The 20,439-nt window shown below is 32.7% G+C and overlaps 1 protein-coding gene across 3 annotated transcripts in view; it reads left to right on the top strand.

Moving 5' to 3' along the window:
- LOC143226413 (histone-lysine N-methyltransferase SUV39H2-like) overlaps positions 1 to 20,439 on the top strand; it is a 65,431-nt gene that overhangs the window by 33,040 nt on the left and 11,952 nt on the right. For all 3 annotated transcript variants that reach the window (XM_076457347.1, XM_076457348.1, XM_076457346.1), the window contains exons 6-8: positions 1,202 to 1,303; positions 12,334 to 12,486; positions 15,609 to 15,738. In XM_076457347.1, the coding sequence (XP_076313462.1) occupies positions 1,202 to 1,303; positions 12,334 to 12,486; positions 15,609 to 15,738 (385 nt within the window). The remainder of the gene's footprint in view (positions 1 to 1,201; positions 1,304 to 12,333; positions 12,487 to 15,608; positions 15,739 to 20,439) is intronic.

The following is a 20,439-nucleotide window of genomic DNA, read 5'->3' as shown; positions in this document are numbered from 1 at the left end:
CCATGTAAATGACCCCACACACACATACACACATTATGCTTTTTCATCATTTCTAATCCATCTAAAAATAGATTCAGAATGGACAAATTGAGCTGTATGTGTGTTTAGTTCATGAAAATATCTATTTGTGTCAATTTTCATCTTGACTGCATAAATGTGATTGCACAGGGACCCCAAGTATACATTCTTTGGGTGTATTGGACCAAGGTATATGTCTACTAAGTGTCAAGTCAGTCATCCAAGAAACAAAGGAATAGTAGTCAGTTGAGAAGTGTTTGAAGATGTAATTAAACAGTATTTGAAAAATGGCCATATTGATACCACTTACTAGGGTGATTTGGTGTGGAAACTTATAATTATTAATGGGTTTACAGAATTATGGAATTGAACAGTTTTGTGAAAAAATATTTTCATAATTCTGTGTTATCAAAATAAACATTTTGAATAATGTGGTTTTCTTTATAGCTGTTTGGTGTGATTGGTTCATTGTCTTTAAAACATGGTATTCTAAGTAAAGTCTTAAAATATGAGAAAGCTTCACTTTTCAAAAGCAAATTTTGTAATTGGAGAATTCTACATTTCTGGTGGTATGAAAACAAAATGAAACCAACGTTTTTGTCAACTTTCAACTTACAGTTAAACTATTTTATTGTGAAATCTATTGGACTCATTTTGGTGTTTTTTATCGGTAGGATGGCTTAGCTTACTTTTAAAGCTCTTCATTGTATTGTTAGTATGCAATGAATACTGTTTTATCATAGAAGTTTTCTGACATATTAAGCTTGTTGTAGTTGGGATTTAATGTAGCTGCCAGTTATTTCTACCTTGAATCAGTTTTACAACTTTGTCATTGATAGTAATAATAAGATTAAGTGAAAAATTATTTAACCATACATTTTTCATATAGAAGATGCATTTAATAAATCAAATCATTTAATAAAATATGTGAATTAAAAGTACTGTTTCAGAGAAACTGCAATTGGAAATGGTAGTTTTATATTTTTTGATTTTGTAATTGTATTAAAGTTGTACTCTGTGTTATAGTAGATAAAAGTAGTTAATTGAAGTTTTTATTACAATTTAATTTTTTGTCTTCAGTAACTTTTTACTTTTAGTACTTGCAATATATTTTCAAGTAAATTATGTATGGCATACTATCTGACAAAAATACATCAGATTTTTAATGTTCTCTTTCTATTAGGTTAAGTTGGCAATTTTTAGAACAGATGATGGTCGAGGATGGGGAGTGAAAACTCTTGAAAAAATAAAAAAGGGGATTTTTGTTATGGAATATGTTGGTGAGGTAAGGTTACCTTGGTTTTGTGATTTTTATGGTTTTATTATTAACCATGATGTTTTCAGAACATGAAATTTAAATTGTTGGATTTAGTAAAACATTTAAAGTAGAAGCTGTTAAGCCTTTTATATGAGACTTGTTATCTATTGAATAAATGTTTTATTTTAGATGTTATATCACAAAAAGATGAAAAATGAATAACCAGTTACACCAGCTGTAAAATAACAGAAATGTGTATGTGTAAATAAATGTAAATTAAGAATTTTCCTCCTTTTAGAAGATATAGAGCTTACTTAGACAATAATCTAAATCTTTGACCAATAAGATATGGCTTATCTCTAAACTAAACTTCTTAAGTGGGCATGTGTAGAAGCAATAAGGGCATATATGTTTCACAGTATTGTATAAATATGCATTTGGTGAAATTGATAATTAGATATTATTCAGTTGTTGTTGTCATGCTTTATCATTTCATAATTAAGTAAATATATTTCTAGTAATTGTTTGTGAAAACCATTGAAGCCAGTGTTGAACATCAAATACAGGGGGTTCAGTAAATTATATGTAAAGTCATCCTGCTGTTGTAAATGACTCTTGACATGCTCTTAAGAGGGTCTAAGTGTAGGTGTAAAGCAATGAACCTAAATTAACCAAGATTTGGAAAGTCTGTTAGTTTTTGCTGTGAGAAAATTATCATATTTTGCCACATTAACATTATTACAAAAAAAGTAGGCTTTGGTGTTTTATCTTCTTACAACAAAAGACTTGAATGCTAGGTGTAAATACTAAAGTTCTTTTATTTTTTTCATAAAAGTAACTAAAATATAATAATTAAGAAAAATACAGTGATTATCATATATCACTCACATTATGAGGTGTGATTGTACTATGAGTGTGGTATATTTGTAATTTATCATTTATTTACATAAAGCTGTCTTCCTGCAATAAATGGTTTTCAGTGTACTCTGAGAGGGTATAAGTGTAGCTGTGAATTAATAAAACTAAATAAATCCAGACTTGAAGAGTCTTGGCTTTTACTGTAAAATAAATAGTTTATATATTTCTGTTATAATATGTAGTTTTTGTGGAAAGAAAAAGAGTAACTTAAATTTATTATGTTTTTCAGCTTTTTGTTCTACCATGTACTACTACTATTGCTTCAGTTAGTGTGTTAGGGCAGAGAAATTAATAGATGAAATTTGCCTAAAAGATATTTAATATTTTTACAGGATGTGCTAGAAGAAACTAGTCAGCTTATTCTTTAATTCACTGTAGTTGATTTAGCAGAAATTCTTTATTGAAACATGATTTTTTAATGTAATTTTTACCAAAAACTTTGCAAAATTTTTATATATACCCCTAGCAAATTTGGAGTTACGGTAAACATTGCTGTGTATAACTTCATTTTCAGTTAATAAAAATTAAATAACTTATAAAAGTTACCTTATTTAAAAAAAACCAGACACTTGAAACAGCTGGTGCAATAACTGTGGAGCTTTTTAAATATGTATTTGAATTTTTAGTCAATTAATAGTTTATAGTAAAAACCAGTGCAAAGAATATCTATTTATTATTCCACTGTATTTGATCCCTGTAACTGTAGACCTGAAAGACAGTTTCATACGTGCGTGCAGTATAATAGGCCTAGTGACATTATGGGCTAGGCTACTTTGTTGAAAGAAATGGTGCAATAAAACTCCATTTAAAACAGTAAAACTAATATAAAGAAATGGTATTTAGCTGTATGTAATACTTGGGTACCAAAGTTGTTCTTAGTAATTTATGTTACATGATCAAACTGTTGCAAGTTATATATTTGCCTAAGGAGCTTTAAATGAAGAAATGATACTGTTGTTTTCTCAAGATACAAAAGTTCTTGTGTAGAACATTTTAATTACCATAGTGATTACTTCAATGAAATATGTAAGTAAGTAGAGGAAAATAGGTTTTGGGCAATATATCTATCATTTTATTAGCTTCAGAAATTTCAAAATTAAGTATTTTCAAACTATTTGAATTAACTGATAAGTTGTATCTATGCAGGTTGGGAATTTGATAATTTCCACCAACTCAATAATTAATTACAATGAAACAAAAAATTTGGGCTAGAAATTGTAATTTTTTAAATTACTTTATCAAAATTAAATGCTAATGAAACTTACATGAAAACAGCATTTCAAATAATAACATTTCATTTATAAATTTTGTTTGTGGAGTGGTTTGAAGAAAGAGATTACACAGAATATTTCAAAATTCAGTGCTACTGTTTTAGTCCTATGAAAACCTTGAGATACCAGACTGGACATGGTTAACAGCTTGAAGCCTTGACGTGTTATACTCAGTCATCAGGTTCAGTATAGCTCTATATGACAACCATTCATTTTGAAAATAGCCTTTCAATGTAGTTTCTATTGAAATGGACTGTAAAGTATTCATGTCCAAAGCACATCATTCCATCCTGATAGCTTTTCATAATCTATCTAGTGTATGAGGATGACAATTTTCCACCATCCTTTTCAACAGTCCATTTGCTGAAAGATCATACATAGTACACTTGGCAACTTGTCTGGTAGTTCTGTATGAAATTTTATGAATACCTATTTCTACCTTTGACTGAGGTATGTGATGGTTAAAAGGAAGCTATGGCTGAAAACCTTACCTTGATGATTCCATAACTTGTTGACCTATTTATATTCAAAGCTGATATTTCTAAATGACAAAAAGGCTTCAGTATATTGGTCTGATCTTAAGCATAGTTCATATTCATCTGTTCCTTAACTTGTCTCTGACGAAATATTCAGTGATGATCATGAATCCCATCTAACACCCCTTGGTGTGGATTCCTGTACATGGTAAGGGGACCTCCCAGGGAAGGTTCTTTTCTTTCAGGTTACCTCCTCTGGAATCTAAACATCCACCCACGTTTGCCATTCGTGGTGACCCGTGAAGGGGAGGAGAGGATCCTGGTGGTTGAGGGGTCCAATCATAATACACCACTTTGGCCTTGAATTCCTGCAGATGGGCAGCCTTTGGGTGGCCCCCCTTGGGTCAATCGGCTGGTCAATTTGGGGTAAGGTCAACCAAGTACCAGTGTTGGAAGTTCGCAATGGGTGTTGTGGACATTGTATCTGGTGTTGGTGTTTGGGTATAGTGCTCACAAAACCCTGGCATTGCTGCAGTACCCTTGCTTGATATTGTAGTGCATCCCCTCGTAGGGCTTCATGATGGGTGGGGTCAGTGGGCACCGAAATTATATTTTTTTCTATGGATCCTCCGAATAAAAATTTAAATAAAATAGTGAAAAACAGTCAATAGGTAAATGACCACATCTTGAAGACTCTGATCAGCAATCTTCAACATCTGTACCACCAGTTGTACCTCATTTTCTCATCCTAAATTCTCTTTCAGAGAAACCTTTATGGCAAATGTCTCCCTTTTTTATTCAGAAGGGACTGGAGGGACTTGCTGACTCTCCAAAGTCAGTAAAGAAGCTTTGATCTGGAGACATATTGGTTGAAACATCTACATTCCAACACAGTGAACTCCTCTTGAATTCAAAGGCAATTGAGGATATACCTATTGAGGTTACACCTCATGTTGCTTTGAATTCATCACGAGGAGTTATTGTTGAGAGGGATTTGAAGAACATCCCCAAGTCAGAGATTCTTGCTTGTTTCTCCACTCAATGAGTTTCTGCAGTGAGGTGCATCTCCACTTGCAAAGATGGAGTTACACTGCCGACAGATATCCTTGTTTTGACATTTACATCACCATGTGCACCTGCCACCATCAAGGCAGGTTATCTTAATTGCATGGTACCACCGTACATTCCAAACCCTCTCTGATGTTTCCAGTGTCAGATGTTCAGTCACTCAAAGACATCATGTTGTGTTTCCCTGACATGTGCTCATTGTGGTGGCAAGAACCACAATGCCTATGAGTGTGAAAAGGACCCACATTGTGTCAATTGCAATGGTTCTCACCCTTCCTACTTTTGTTCTTGCCCAAAATGGTTGGAGGAAAAAGAGGTGCAGCATTTGAAAATGACTCATAACATTACTTATCCTGAGGCTCAAAAATTGCTGTCCACCACTTCATCTCGGACACAACTACAGTGGGAGTGCAGACAGATCTCTTTGTACCTCCAAGAGAATCATTCTCAAAACAAATGAAAAGCCTTTTGACCTCCATGGCTAAAAAAGTTGATGAATCAACTGCTACTCCCATCTCTGTTCCTCCTACACATTCCAACAAACCTCAAGATCCACATCCTTTGGTTTCAGGTACAGGCATTTTTTCAGATACATCTTTTTCTCTCACCCCAAGATGCAAAACAGTCATTCGTTTGCATCCTCAGTCACTGGAATCCCCTTCCAACCACAAAGACCTGCCCAATCGACTCAGGGCAAGATCCATGGAGGTCATTGCACCTCCTCCAAATAAGAACAGAAAGAAAAAAAGACGTGGTTGTAAACAGAAAGGTTCTTCAGCCACTTTGCCTTCCCATCATTAAAAATTGCCACTTTGATACAATGGAACTGTCGAGGTTTATGTTCTAATCTGGATGATATCAAAACACTGATTGCTTCATACCATCCTGTAAGTCTTTCCTTTCAAAAAAACATTTCTAAAACCTGCTGATACAGTCACCATTTGGCAGTTTTCTTTGTACAGAAATGACAGGCTGTGTGATGGACGAGTACATGGAGGGGTGGCACTGTTAGTTGATCAGCATGTGCCCACCCTGTCTTTGTCACTCAACACACCCTTGGAGGCCATAGCCATCTGTGTTTCCTTGGGTCATACCATCACTGTTTGTTCTCTCTACCTGTCACCTGGAAAGATATTTGATCAATCAGACCTTGATGATCTCATTGAACAGTTGCCATCTCCCTTTCTAATCCTCGGGGACATTAATGGACATCATCCTCTCTGGGGAAGTTCTGTTATTGATAGGAGGGGTCACTCTGTAGAGTGTATGCTCTCTGATCACAACCTTTCTCATTTCAATACTGGTTCTTCCACTTATTTCCATGCACCTAGTCAGTCCTTTACTGCTATTGATCTCTCAATTTGTTCCCCTTCATTATTTTCCCATTCTTCAATAATCCACGAGGCAGTGATCATTTTCCTATACTTTTATGAGAGACTGGCCGTTGTCAGTGCCACCCAAACCCAACCCGCGTGCCCTGGTGGAAGCTGGATCAGTCAGACTGGTTTACTTTCACTGCTCTCTCAGAACTTGATCCTGCCATCGTCTGTCAGCCATCAGTAGATGATTGTGTGGCAGCAGTAACTGACTGTATTATACAAGCAGCTGCTCAATGCATTCCTAAAACCTCGACACGTTTTCCACTATATTCTCGTCTGTGGTGGAATCCTGCCTGTCACATGGCACAGAAGGCTCAAAAACGGGTATGGGATACTTTCCGTAGATATCCCACACTTTCAAACCGCATCACTTTTCAGCAGGCCCGTGCACATGCTAGGTGGGTAAGACGTCAAAGCCATCAGGAATCTTGGATTAAGTTCACAACTGGTATATGTTCTACCACCAGTTCCAAAGTCATATGGGACAAGGTTTGAAAGGTCAGTGGGCACTACACTTCTGTCCCCCTCTGGATCTTATTATCTGATGGCCAAGAAGTTGCTGATATCCGGAGCATCACCGATACTCTAGGTGAAAGCTTTTTCCAGGTATCTAGTACTTCTGCTTGTTCCTCCACCTTCTTGGCCATCAAGACTCGGGCAGAGCGATCACCTCTTTCCTTTCAAACTGATTGTCTCTATGACTATAATTGTCCCTTTATACTGGTGGAACTGAAACTGGCCCTTCATCAGTCTGGCAATGCATCTGTTGGACCAGATGATGTACACTATGACATGCTGTGCCATCTATCTCCTGCTTCTCTTTGATATTCTTTTAATTGTTTTTAATCGGAACTGGCAGGAGAATATTTTTCCTAATGCCTGGTGCCAGGCTATTATCTACTGACTTTCTTAGTTCTGTACTGTCTCTGGAATTGCTTCACGTTGATTCACACCCTATTCTCGCTGATTCAAAACCGACTGGCCCATATCTCATTAACATCCACTTCTATACAGTTTTTCTGGATACCAGGCCATGTTGGTATTTGCAGGAACAAGCTTGCAGACACGATAGCTAAATCTGTCTGTTTTGGCACTATCACCGCAGTGCCTATTCCATACATGGACTATGATCCTGTATTCAAGGCTCGGCTCCGTGCCAACTGGCAGTCGACTTGGAGTGAGCAACGAGAAAACAAGCTTTTCCAAATAAAACCCTATATTGGGGTTTGGCCATCTTGCTTCTGTAAGGATTGGAAGGAGGAAGTTGTTCTAACTAGACTACGCATTGGTCACAGTTTTTTAACTCATCGTTTTCTTTTATCTGAAACTGATGCACCAATGTGTAGTCTATGTAACACTCAAATCACTATAGGCCACATCTTACTTTCTTGTCATCGTTACAACTCTCAATGATAGCACCATTTTAAACATGTTCTGTCCCACAGTTTATCCATAACATTAGACAGTGTTATTGGTGACAGTGACACAGTCCACCTTGATAAAGTTTTTAGTTTTTTAAAGGCCATTAATCTTTTTAATGTCATTTAAGTGTTTTATATTTATTCATTAAACCTTTTTTATTGTGGTTCCCTTTTAAGAATCACAATCTCTCTAGTTCAATTTGAAATTTGGCGTAACATTAAATAACTCGACACCAGGACTGGAAAGGCTAACTTTAGGTGACTAACGCTGCTGTTTGAACTGTCCGTTTGAATTATCCGTTAGTCATCCTGGCAAGTTATTATTAAAATTTTGCTGCATGTCTTTTAAATCTTTTATTACTTTACTTTTTGATAATGGCTGTAATGACACATAATCTGGAACAAGGATTGTGAAGGCTAACTTCAGGTGACTGATGATGGTTCTTGTACTTACCTGTTAGTCTTTCTGGTGGGTTATGATAATTACCATTATGCTACAGAAAGTCCTTTACAACTTCTCTTGCTGTGGTTTCTTTCTTAACATTGTAGACTAGATATCAACATTGGTTTTATGCCACTTATGTTTTTAAATGCTGTTTTGTTTTACCTTCATCTTCTTTTATGAATTTTACTACACTTAATTTAGTTTTACCTTTTTACCAGACATTTGGCGCAGATAGTCTTGATGCTTTGTGCCATAAAACACTAAATCAACCAACCAACCAGCCCATCTAACATTTGTGGAATTTTTTTTCTCCCATTGACAAATAGGAAATGTTTTAAGAATTGTTACACTTATTTAGGTAATATACACTTTGTTGATTTTCACCATGTTCTTACATTTTTCCTTGATTAAGTACTTTACATACAATTTTCTATGTTTGGTCTTCCTTTCCTAAATATGTTACAGAAGCAAATTGTGTGCCTGAGACTTTTATCACTTTTCAGAGATATTTTTTATCATGTTGCATACTATTATCTGGAACATTTGGGCAGCTTTCGACCTTGATTTATGTATTCATGATTTCTTAATTGTTACTAGATGCCATACTTTACTTGCTATGGCTAGGGTACAACTTGTTCTAGTTCTCTTACTGATTTGTTCTGGTATCCCCAGTTGATCTATATTCATTTGATTCCCAGTGCCATTAAGTACAAGGGATATCCCCACCATGATATGAATACATATTTATGATTTGAATGTTTTGCATAGTAAAGGGCTGTTGCTTTCTCCAAAATAATCAGTGTATGGTGGAATCACAATATCTATGAAACATCAAACAATGTAAAAGTGTACTTCTGATACATGCAGTTCCATTTTGACTTTATGTTGTTTGTGGTCATGTGATTTGGTTTGTTGCATATTCAAAGTCATTTTCATAAAACCTACTGAGCTCCATGTCTTTTCAGTTTTCAGTATAGCAGTATGGCTGTTGTAAGTCAAGACTTTTCTTCAGGACACAGTTTTCATATAGTTGTAAATTAATGTCTTGAATTCTGCTTTGAACAATAAAAAAATGCATTTAAGTGTTTATTAACAATAGTCACTGCTTCTTATTCAATTGGAAGAATTAGTTTTTTTGCTTTTGCTCATGTTTGTGTGTGTGTGAATGATGAAAATTTTTATAATCAGGCATTCATATATCCATTGGGCAATTGTAAAACAATTATTTATAAGCTATTTTAAATTGGTAATAATGGCTATTTCTTCAACAAAATTGTTTATGACAAGTATAAATATATTTGTATCAACAATTAAAGGTTAAAGAAAACTATTTGAATATTTACAGTCACAATGTCTAGTCTGTGAATCTGACAACTTATTTGCTTGCAGCTGCTACAAAAATTCATTCTGCAATTTCAAGTTGTGTGTGTGCCATAAGAGTGATGGTCAAATCTCACTATTCAGTTAAACTGGAAATTTTTTACAATGGGTTCTTTTAACTAGCTTCCTTCTCTCTAGTCTATAGTTGAAAATTAGAGATGGGTTTTATGTACAGCCCTGGCACAGCTTTCAATGAAGATGTGGAAGTTATATTGTGTGGATGTCTTAGATTCAACAGTTGGTCACAACAGAAATTGATTTGGAAACATTCTCGGTATGAGATTTCTTTGACACAAAACTGATGATGATTGATTTTGTGACCAATTTCAGTACAGTGAAAGATTGATTTTATATTATTACTTTTTCATTTTAGTGGAATGGGATGCAACAAACTCTGAATATTTGCAGCAGAGTATCACAACAATCTGCTACAGAATATGAACCACAACCTGAGTGAATGAGTTACGTTGTAGCCTGATATTAAACAGCTATAAGAGAAAGATTTTACAATACTCAAAGTGGTGGATGACTTTTACATCATCATGCTGGTCGTGTCATTTTGAATTGTTGACAGAACTGGCAAAGATTTGTTAATTTTCCTCTGTTTGGTTACCTTTCTATAGATTACTGGCAGGAAGCTAATCAGATTGGAAATACTTCTTGCAGAGTGTTAAGTGTGCATTTTGTGTATTTTAACAATAAAACTTAAGTGCATGACTGCACACATTATAAAGAAAAAAAGCATTTGTATGTTATTTTTACCCCAAAACTGAAATATCTACACCCCTAAAACAATTTTAGATGAAATTTTAAAAGCAATATTTGAGGATGTTAGGATGTTTGAATTGTTCAGTTATTTTAATTTTCAGAAAATGAACACATTTATCCCCCCCATTTCTCTCAGTTTAAAATTTTAAAGAGTAGTTTCTTAATTCAACTTGGTTGGAGCACCATGGTGGCTGATTGGTAGAAATCTGAATTATAGTAAGGAATCAGAACTTATGTAAGTTATCTTGATGCTTACAGGAAGTACCTAGCAAATGTATTCACCTTCTACCACTAATGACATTTTAATGAAATATAAATAATGTAAATAGTTTGTTTTAATGAACTTATTTGTATTCAAAACTCTAAAGATCAGACTTAACACTGTTAAATGTGAAGGAAGTTGAATGTCAGCAAAACCTGCAGGGAAAATGTATAAATTGAAATTTGCTGATTGCTTAAGAATCCTAAATCATTACTTGGTGGAAACACTTTAGGCAGCAACTACTGCTGTGAGTATTTTTGGATAGGTCTCTATCAGCTTTGTACAGTAAGATGGTGTAATTTTTGCCCATTCTTCCTGGCAAAATTGCTCAAATTCTGATAAGTTCATTGAGAATTGTTAATAGACTGCAATCTTCAAGTCTTACCATAAATATCCCATTGATTTCAAGTCAGGACTTTGACTGGGCTGCCCCAGGACATTCACTTTTTCTTTTTTGAAGCAACTTCAGTGTGGCTTTAGCCTTATGCCTGAGGTCACGGTCCTGTCTTGCCTGACCATGAAAACCTTCTGCCTCATGTTTACAGTGTCATTTACGTGCTTCACCACAAATTCTATATGAGATTTAAAATGATTCCTTTGCAGTAATGGCTTTTTTATTACCATTTGCTCATACAGGCCAGCTCTGTGTTGGATCTAGGGTATTGCTGATGTGTGAACACTGATCAGACATGGAACTTTACACATTTTTCAAAATTACTGTTGGCTTCACATTGATATCCCTAACCAGTTACCTGCTTCCCAAGCTGCTTAGTTTGGTAGGATAGTGACTGGGTGGTATGAAGCACATTTCACTTGTTAATGATGGACTTTACCATACTCAAAGGAATAATCAGTGACATTTGAAATGTTAGTGTGACCCTCTTCTGTTCTTTACTTCTCTATCACTGACTTATTTGGAAAGTTCCTTGGTTTTGTCATATCACTATGTGAATTGTGGCTTAAACTTATGCATTTACACTGAAGTCATAAGTAAACCACCTTGATTACACACAACGACCATTACACTAATTTTGTAACCTTTCAGACTGATCTTTTGCACCTAACTTAAGGCAGATGAATACTTTTATAAGGGAGAATATTATAATTTTCTTTGAAAATCTTACATAATATCAGCATTTTTTTTAGTTTTCTCTGTTTGGAGTGGATTGTTTCGTGTTTCCATAGTTCAACTTTAGTAAAGTTCTTTCACAGTGTATGCTTAATAATTACATGAGCTGAAAATGACCATCATAGTTTGTTTTCATAGTCAGATCTATTTTTTTGAATAAATATTTCTTCCAAGAAAGCTTATTTTGTTAACTGAATGGCTTTGCAGTTGACAGTAATCTTTCCTTTGTAGGTCAGTGCTTTCAAACAAGATTTTTCTCCATCTTCTACATATTTATGTTGATTTTCTACTGCTCTCTTTCTTTTTCTTTTTTATTAATTAACTGGTCACTTGCCAATCACGAACCCATTTTCTGAAACTTCAAAAGTTTTTAGTACTTGTATGATTACATGTTATGGGTTTTGCATTTGTTGACAGTGTAAATTAGAACCATTCATAGTAAGTTATATATATTTTTTTAACCATTGTATTTATGGCATGGAAGCTTTTGAAGTTTCTGTTTATTTGATGTACATTTGACCATGTTTCTCATTCTTTTAGGTTATAACAAGTGAAGAAGCTGAAAAAAGAGGGCAGATATACGACAGTAAGGGAAGGACATATCTTTTTGATTTGGATTACAATGATGGAGATTGCCCATTTACTGTAGATGCTGCACATTATGGAAATGTTACACACTTTGTTAACCATTCTGTAAGATAAAAATGTTTTTTAATTTTGACACTACTTAGAAACAAAATTCATTTGTGAATAAGTAATATTATTATGCACTTTCAAGTGAATTTTCAATGTAGCAAAATTCAAGTGTTAATTTTTATATTCTGAAAAATCACTCTTGTTAGGACTAATGTTAACGTAAAGTACTATCACTTGAAACAACAGTTGTGATTCAATAGTATTACTGAACTTGTTAGATGGGTTAAAAATTAGAAAAAAAACAAAGTAACTATAATTAGTGGCAAAACAATATTATTTGAACAAGTTTGTTTAGTATCTAAATTAAAAAATAAATGAAACAGTCACTGGCAGTAGCAATGTTGCTTGCACATGTTTCTTCATTATGTGATTTTTTTTTCTTGTCTAACACCATTAGCACAATTCATCTGTCTCTGCTGTGAGGTCTTTGTTTTCTCTGCATGACTGTGTGCAGTTTTTAACTCTACTAATTTTAAACTTGTGTTCATGATACTGTAAAATTTTTATTGTCATTTTTATAAATAAACTTCTATTTGTACAATCATTTTGCATCTAAATAAAATATTTGAAACAATATTTCCCCTAAAATTCAAATGCACCTTCAAATTGGCAAATATTGAAGCTCTACCAATAGAAACTATATATGTTTGGAAGGTTTGCTGTGATTGATTAATTTTGTGGCTGTGGCATATTAATAACCAGTTGGTGGTATGAGAGTTCCACCAGTGTTTGAATAAAAAGAAATTTAACAAGATTTACCATGCCACCTTTTAAATGGTTCCATAGATAACATTTACATTAAAGATATTTATTGAATGTTAAAATAATGGAGAAATGTAAGAAAATATAAGCTTTCCAGTCACTTCTTGACACATTTTAGAGTTTATCTGCAGCAAAAGGTATTCACTGCCCAAAATATTTTAGGTGTTTATTCTGTGAACTTTACATTTTTATTTGTTATGATATATAAATAAGTTAAAGCATTTTAAACGTTTTTCTCCCTTGGGTACTGTGTCATGAATAATGTAAGATAGTCAAGTGTTTTAAGATAGTGGTATGGTGTGCAGTTTGTTTCACTTGTGTTCTCACCTGGGACTTCTGGAAACACAAGGATACTGTTGTTAGACTCTACTAGTACTTTACAGCCTAGATACCATAAGGTGATAAAACAAACTATAAGTAAATTGGTCTCACATTTTTTTAAAATGTTTTCTTTAACATCAACTGTATAGCAACATTTGCTCTCACATTGGATATTATACTAGTAGAGACCTGGAAAATATTCGTATTCAAATTAATATCTTTATTCCAGCAGTACTCCATTAAATATTGGATTTGCAGAATGATACAAAATAATTCTAATTGTGGGTACCAAAATTTTTGAGTTCACGTTTCTTTGGCCTAACATTAATTAAGTCTGTATTAAGTATTTTTTTGTATTTGATAAATTAACTGTAACTTGTTTTTGCAGTAGTGTAGTTAGGGCTAAACTTTATCCTACTTAATACTATCAGTAATTAAACTTGTTATTAGTGTAGTTAGGGCTAAACTTTATCCTACTTAATACTATCAGTAATTAAACTTGTTATTCTACTACCTTGTGTTATACTTTTATAAAATATAAAATAAATATAATAAAATATAGATATAAAATAAGGTAAATATTTTATAAAATACTGTAATAAGTATTTAATAGGACTTCTAATAAAGGATATTGACATCATTTTGTTTGCATCCATTTCATGAAGTGTGTGTGCATACACATGGATAGTAAGGCGGGTGTGTATTTTTAGGAAAGACAAAAACTGAATATTAAAATAAAGTAAACCCATGATACAGTTTTCATCTTATCTTGTGAATTAGGGTGTTGTTTTATTATCCAGAGATTTATTATTTACAAAAACTAGGAAGGGTTACAGGAACTTGATTGTGTTATGGTATTCTTTGAAGTTTCGTTTCAACATCATATCAGAGGTAGGGTGAACCAGTGATATATTACCAACCAAAGTTTAAATAGTTCAAGCACTTGTAATAACTAGATGTTTTCTTTGTGTGTGATCTTATGAAGCAGCAGACTCATCTTTGATTTAACAACACAAGGCAACAATATGTATATATGACTATCAGATAACATCATCACTTTCTCATACAGAGTGTGTGCAACTACAACAGGCTTTACTTAGAGTCAAAACTAATATCTTATCCACTTTAATTTATTACTAGAATAAATAGTTTTCTATTTGAGTTTTCTATTTTCTATTCAAGATCACTTTCTTCTTGACATGTGACCTAAAAAAAAAAACGTTAAGGTCTACCTTTGTCATATATGTGGTGTATCAGAATCATGTTGCAATCACGTGTTTCTATTAAGCACATGCATAGAGTGCTTAATAGTTACAAAATGAAACTATTAAAAAAGCCAATAGTTGAGAAGAGAACAACAACAACTCCATTGGGAAATAAACATGATGTGATAGTGTAATGACACTGAATACATATTTATATACAAACACACACAAAAATTTAATCTTAATGTGTTACTTCCCTGTTAGTAAGACCTTTTTATACTGTAAAATTAACTTGCATTGGTGGGAAGAAAACTTTGTTTTTTATTTCATGTAATTTTAATATGTATCATCTGCAGCCATACAAATAAACACATGTTGAGTGGTTGTCAAAAATGGCTAAATAATGCTTGATGGAAAGGGTTAATAAAATAAGTTGAAGTGTTTGTTTTCACTAGTGTTAATTTATTGAAGACATCGTGTGGTAACTGACACAGATAAGTTCGAAAAATTACTTCATTGTCTGAAAAAGTGTTATTCAAGAGATAAATGTTATGACATTAATGTTCTGTGATAATGATCTGATAAAATATTACTTTAGGCTAATTCTATATTGTATGTGTACAAATGAAGTCATGAATAAACTTGAAGACTTGTAATACTGTAATCAGTTGTATTTTACTGTTACTTAACTTTAGTATATTTTATTGAATTTCTTATCAGCCAAAAAAAAACATTCATGGCTAGTAATTTTTGTGAATCAAAATAAAATGTTATTCAACCTTTATTTACGTATGTTTTACAGATTATTTTAAATTGTATGTTTTACAATAGTGTGACCCTAACCTTGTCGTGTTTGGAGTATGGATCAACAACTTAGATCCTAGATTACCCAGGATTGCATTCTTCAGTAGAAGAGAGATTAAGAGAGGAGAGGAGTTGACTTTTGATTATAAGATGACAGGTATGGTCATGTTTTGATAACACTGTGCAACAATATTTTGTTCCTGGGTAGTATGTATTATTTCTTAATTGCTTATGTTGTAAAAGTACAGAAAATGGCCATTATTTCCTTCAAACTTTGCTTTTGTGATCTTGATAATGAAATTTAGAAATTAACCTATTTTCTATGTAAAAGCAGGCAAATTTGCACACTTTCATTTATATAAGGTCTGAATAAAACAACATATGAATCAAGTTTTACATGTATTTATACTAAAGTTATACAAAAATGAACAAAAATGTTTAGAAGTGAGTAGTTTTTTGAGATGGCTGCTTTCTCTCTGGCACAGTGGGTACAGGGAGCTCAGGGCAGTGTGGCATTTGGGGAATGGATGATGGAAGGTCTGAATACATGATAGCAGATGCATTTTTGCCAGGCCAATGTTTGGAAGGGTCCACCGTGCAGAAATAGCAATTGGTTGAGTGGTCAGTGGGTTAACACCAAATTCTTGGAATAGCAAACTTCATGGCTCTCTTTTTCCCTCTGTACCATTCTGCAAAAAAGCAAAATAAAATTATTATGATGAATAAATTTATTTCATCCACAACTGATGTGTAAGAGGTTCATGCAAAATATCTTGTGATATTTTTCTATACTATTGGAAATTAAAAAAAATAAAAAGTTAAAATATAATTAAATTTTAAAAGGTCAAAAATTTGTATAATATAAAATATTACTATTTGACTAGCAAAAGTTGTCCGTCTTACCTTCTAGAGTTTTTTTTGCAGTGCTAACAGGAAAAATGAGGTGCTCAGGGTTTATCTTGATCTCTAACAGGCATGCTGAATTGTGCCTTGTAGGCTTCACACATTTTAGCAGATGTTGTCACAGAGTACTTTTTTGCTCTTGTCTTGATAAATTGGCCACATACATTGCAAAATGCATCTGAAGAATGCTTGTAGCTTCTTGATGTCATCTCTGATAAAATCTTATAGGTATATGTGTTCACTTAGGCAGCTAGAACTAAACTGAAGTAGTGAGTGGTGAGCCCCTGTGTATATATTACTATGGAAAGTTCAAGAAAATTCTAAAAGGTTCTTGAAAATTCTTATAAGTTTGAGAAAATTCTCTGTCAGCTACTCAGCATTATATATACCTGGAATGCTCTGGAAAATGGGTAAATTTGAAACTTTCATTACCCAGGTCACAAAAGCAAAGTTTGAAGAGAAAAACAGGCCATTTCCATTTACTTTAGGCATAAGCAAATAGGAAATAACACTTTCCACCCAGGAACAAGAAAAAGTAAAAATTTTGTTACATGGTGTAAGTAATACAAGTGGGTTCATCATCCATTTTGTTGTCCAACATTTTCTCATAACAGGGTATGAGCCTGACATCTAGTGTTATCATTATATTTTTTTTCTGTTTTAAATATGTGCATTTATTAGTATAAACATGAGAATCTTCCTTTAACCCTATCATAATGGTCTCATATTTTATATAACTTTGCAACCACCAGGTAACCATGGTAGTTTCCATACTTTAATTCTAAAAGTATTTAGTGTATTGTTATGAAATTTAGGAAGCTTTCCGAACACATTAAAAGTCTTTTGTAAGCAGAAGAAAATCAGAATATTTAATTACTTTTACTAAAACTTTGTAAGTATATAGACTCAGTGTGGTGACTGGTCTGAGTGCAAAGTGATTTTCATGTTAAGATTAAAAATATTTTTTAATCTGAAAATTTCATATTTCATTTTTACATGCTCTAACATCTTGTAAATAAATATCGGAGTTTTATTTTGCAGATGCAGAAAAATATTTCATATTTTGTTATTTTCTATACTATAACTCAATACAGGGTGAGTTAACAATTTTGTGATGAGTCATGAATCAAAGGCCATGTCATCTCATTTGTTGACTTGCATTCAAATTTTATTGAGCTACTATTTTATGAATTTATGTCAGTAAGTTAATTTCTTAATATAAAAATAAATATTAAAAGAACACACCTAAATATAGATTTTAGTGAGTCATGTGGTATGTTGAATGCAGCACTGTTTAAAGTTAGATGTTTGCAATGTCAAAATACTAAGTCTATAGTTTTGTAAAAATTAGGAAATCAACTTATTAATATTGACAAGCTAGAATCTAAAATAAAAACCTCAATTTTATTTTGCTGAGATATGGCTTATGTACTGAATCAAACATGGTGGCCCTGTTCAACACTTTCCATTATTTTCAAATGGTCTCTTACTACAATATATGACATGTGAATAATCAATCAACAGCTTAAAATGTCCCCTTTGTGGTTTTCTCAGCCATTTTCATCTGTGAAAAAGTTATGATGTTCTTTCAAATCAAGATCTCATGAAAGTGGGTTGTGTCTTTAGTCTGCTTGAATTTTCATATTTTTAAAAATCTAAATACATCTTGGTTACTGAGCTTTATAAATGATAGTGGAATTTTATCGTTACAATTATTTATTGTTTTTTGGTTTTTTAAATGTATATCCTCTACATGCAAAATTTTAAAGCACTCAGCAATCTATGTCTAGTAGCAACTGAGTTCACAGGTCATAGCAATAAGAGATAATTTTTTGCTTTACTTCTAGACTTATTAAAGTTATTTTTCTTAAAATATACAACAATAATTTATTTCTAAATAGTTATAATTATACATACATTTCAATTATTATATATTATATATAACTGTATATTACAAAATACTAGTCCACTGAAACACAGACAAGGCAGGGAAGACTATAAGAGAGATTTATATTGGATACATAACATGAGAACAGGTGCACTGCATCAATGTAACTTATGTTAGCTAAGCATGACTATAAGGTCAATGTCATAAAGATATAATAAATATATACATCTTAATACATATATATTTATGAGACTTAAGTGAATTAGACTAAACATTTGTATTTTGTGTTATAATATGTAGTTATTCTAGCATAAAAGAACAATTTATATTTCCTAATTTTTTATGATGCTTATAAGATGGTCAAGTGACAGATTCCGTATAGTTAGAGTATAGAAAATAATATATAAAGCCTTACTCAAAACAATTATTTGAGATGTATTTGGGAGATTTTATAGATTATACAAAATATATTTGAGATTTTGGGACTAAGAATAGTTTTCTTAATCATAACACAAAATCACTTTGTATTTAGTAAAATTATTTCATCAAAACATCTGATTTTTTGTATACAAAATACCTGTAATCTTTGCTAAAAGTTTCCCACATTTTTGCATATGCTGTATCAAAAGTTATAGAGCAAATTCTTAAAATGTGCAAATATGTAGACAAACTCTTGTATAATATATTGAGTCCATAACAAAAAGGTTAATTTGACCAATCTCGTAACCACCATAGAAAAGTAGGAAATAATTCTAAATGATCCCTTTTTCTTTCTTGAATGATTGCAAATTGTGATAGGAATCTACAGTTGTTTATCCTAAATACTTTAAAGTTTGTAACAATATACATTTATTTATACTTAATTTTAGTATGTTAAAGCCTTTTGAATGAAGTGTAACTAATCTGCTGCACAATTTTGAAATCACTTGACAAATGTGAAGCTCACATTATTATATCTAATTATGCAGTGTTCATGCTACTCATAAGCTTATCTTGTGAGGAATTAATATTATTCTTAATCTTGCCTAACATAACAGGTTTCTTATATTTACATTTTTGTAACATCTACAATAATGAATAAAGTATACACATGACATCAGGAAACATAGTACTTACCTGGGCCTTCTTATTTTTTGCTGTCAACTGTCAATTAAACATAAACCTACTTTTTTAAACTAATATTACTACTACAGTAAATATTTTTTATTTAATTAAATAATGCACCAAAGAACATAGAATAATAACATGCAGAAAGCAAACAATTTTTCTGGCTTTTAAATTATATCTTTTGAAATTCAGCTAATCATGTTCATTTAATTCCTGTGGAAAAGAAATATAGAACTAGAGGTGAAATACAGTTTTCTGTTCAGAAAATTATATATATCATTTGATAGATTAAAACTTTGACTTTGTATTGGTTATAAATAATATAGAACACCAGATAAGACTATTAACAATTTGTGAAAGAATGTATGAGGTGGATGTGGCAGGTTTGTCTGATTTTCTAGTTTATAGCTTCATAAACGAATAAGATTGAAGGCCATAAAAATTATGCTTCTGACACAGTAGCATATTAGCTTTCCTTGATTTTGTGTTGCCTGTACATATGCAACCTTTCACTTGTCACTAGCCTTGAGGCTCGCACTTGAACTCCTGTGTTTCAGTGTGGTATGAGTGCACTGTAGCATGCAAATGAATGTGTGACAATCCTCTTCCAATAAGAGTGAGACACACCCTCCTAGCACAGTTGGCTCTCTCTATACTGATTGTTCGGTCCTCACCTCACGATTTAGCACTTCTACATGTAGACCTTTGATTTTTCTTTCCATTTTTGTAATTAATATTTTACTTTATGACAACAGTATTTTCCATTTGTCTTTACATTGTTTATGGAAAGCCCTTGATCATTATTTCTCCCATCTTTCTACATTATGAACTCACAAGTTCATGTTACTGCTACTTTGTCTAATGTGGATCCACATAAGTTGGGCTTTTCCTGTCTGTCAAGGAGGTGTTAGCTGTGGTGTATCAGGAGCTGAAGTCCGACATGTGGCCTAGTTTGTCTTC

Source organism: Tachypleus tridentatus, chromosome 9 (genome assembly GCF_004210375.1).
Source record: "Tachypleus tridentatus isolate NWPU-2018 chromosome 9, ASM421037v1, whole genome shotgun sequence".
NCBI lineage: Eukaryota > Metazoa > Arthropoda > Merostomata > Xiphosura > Limulidae > Tachypleus > Tachypleus tridentatus.
This window is presented reverse-complemented; position numbering and strand designations above follow the sequence as displayed.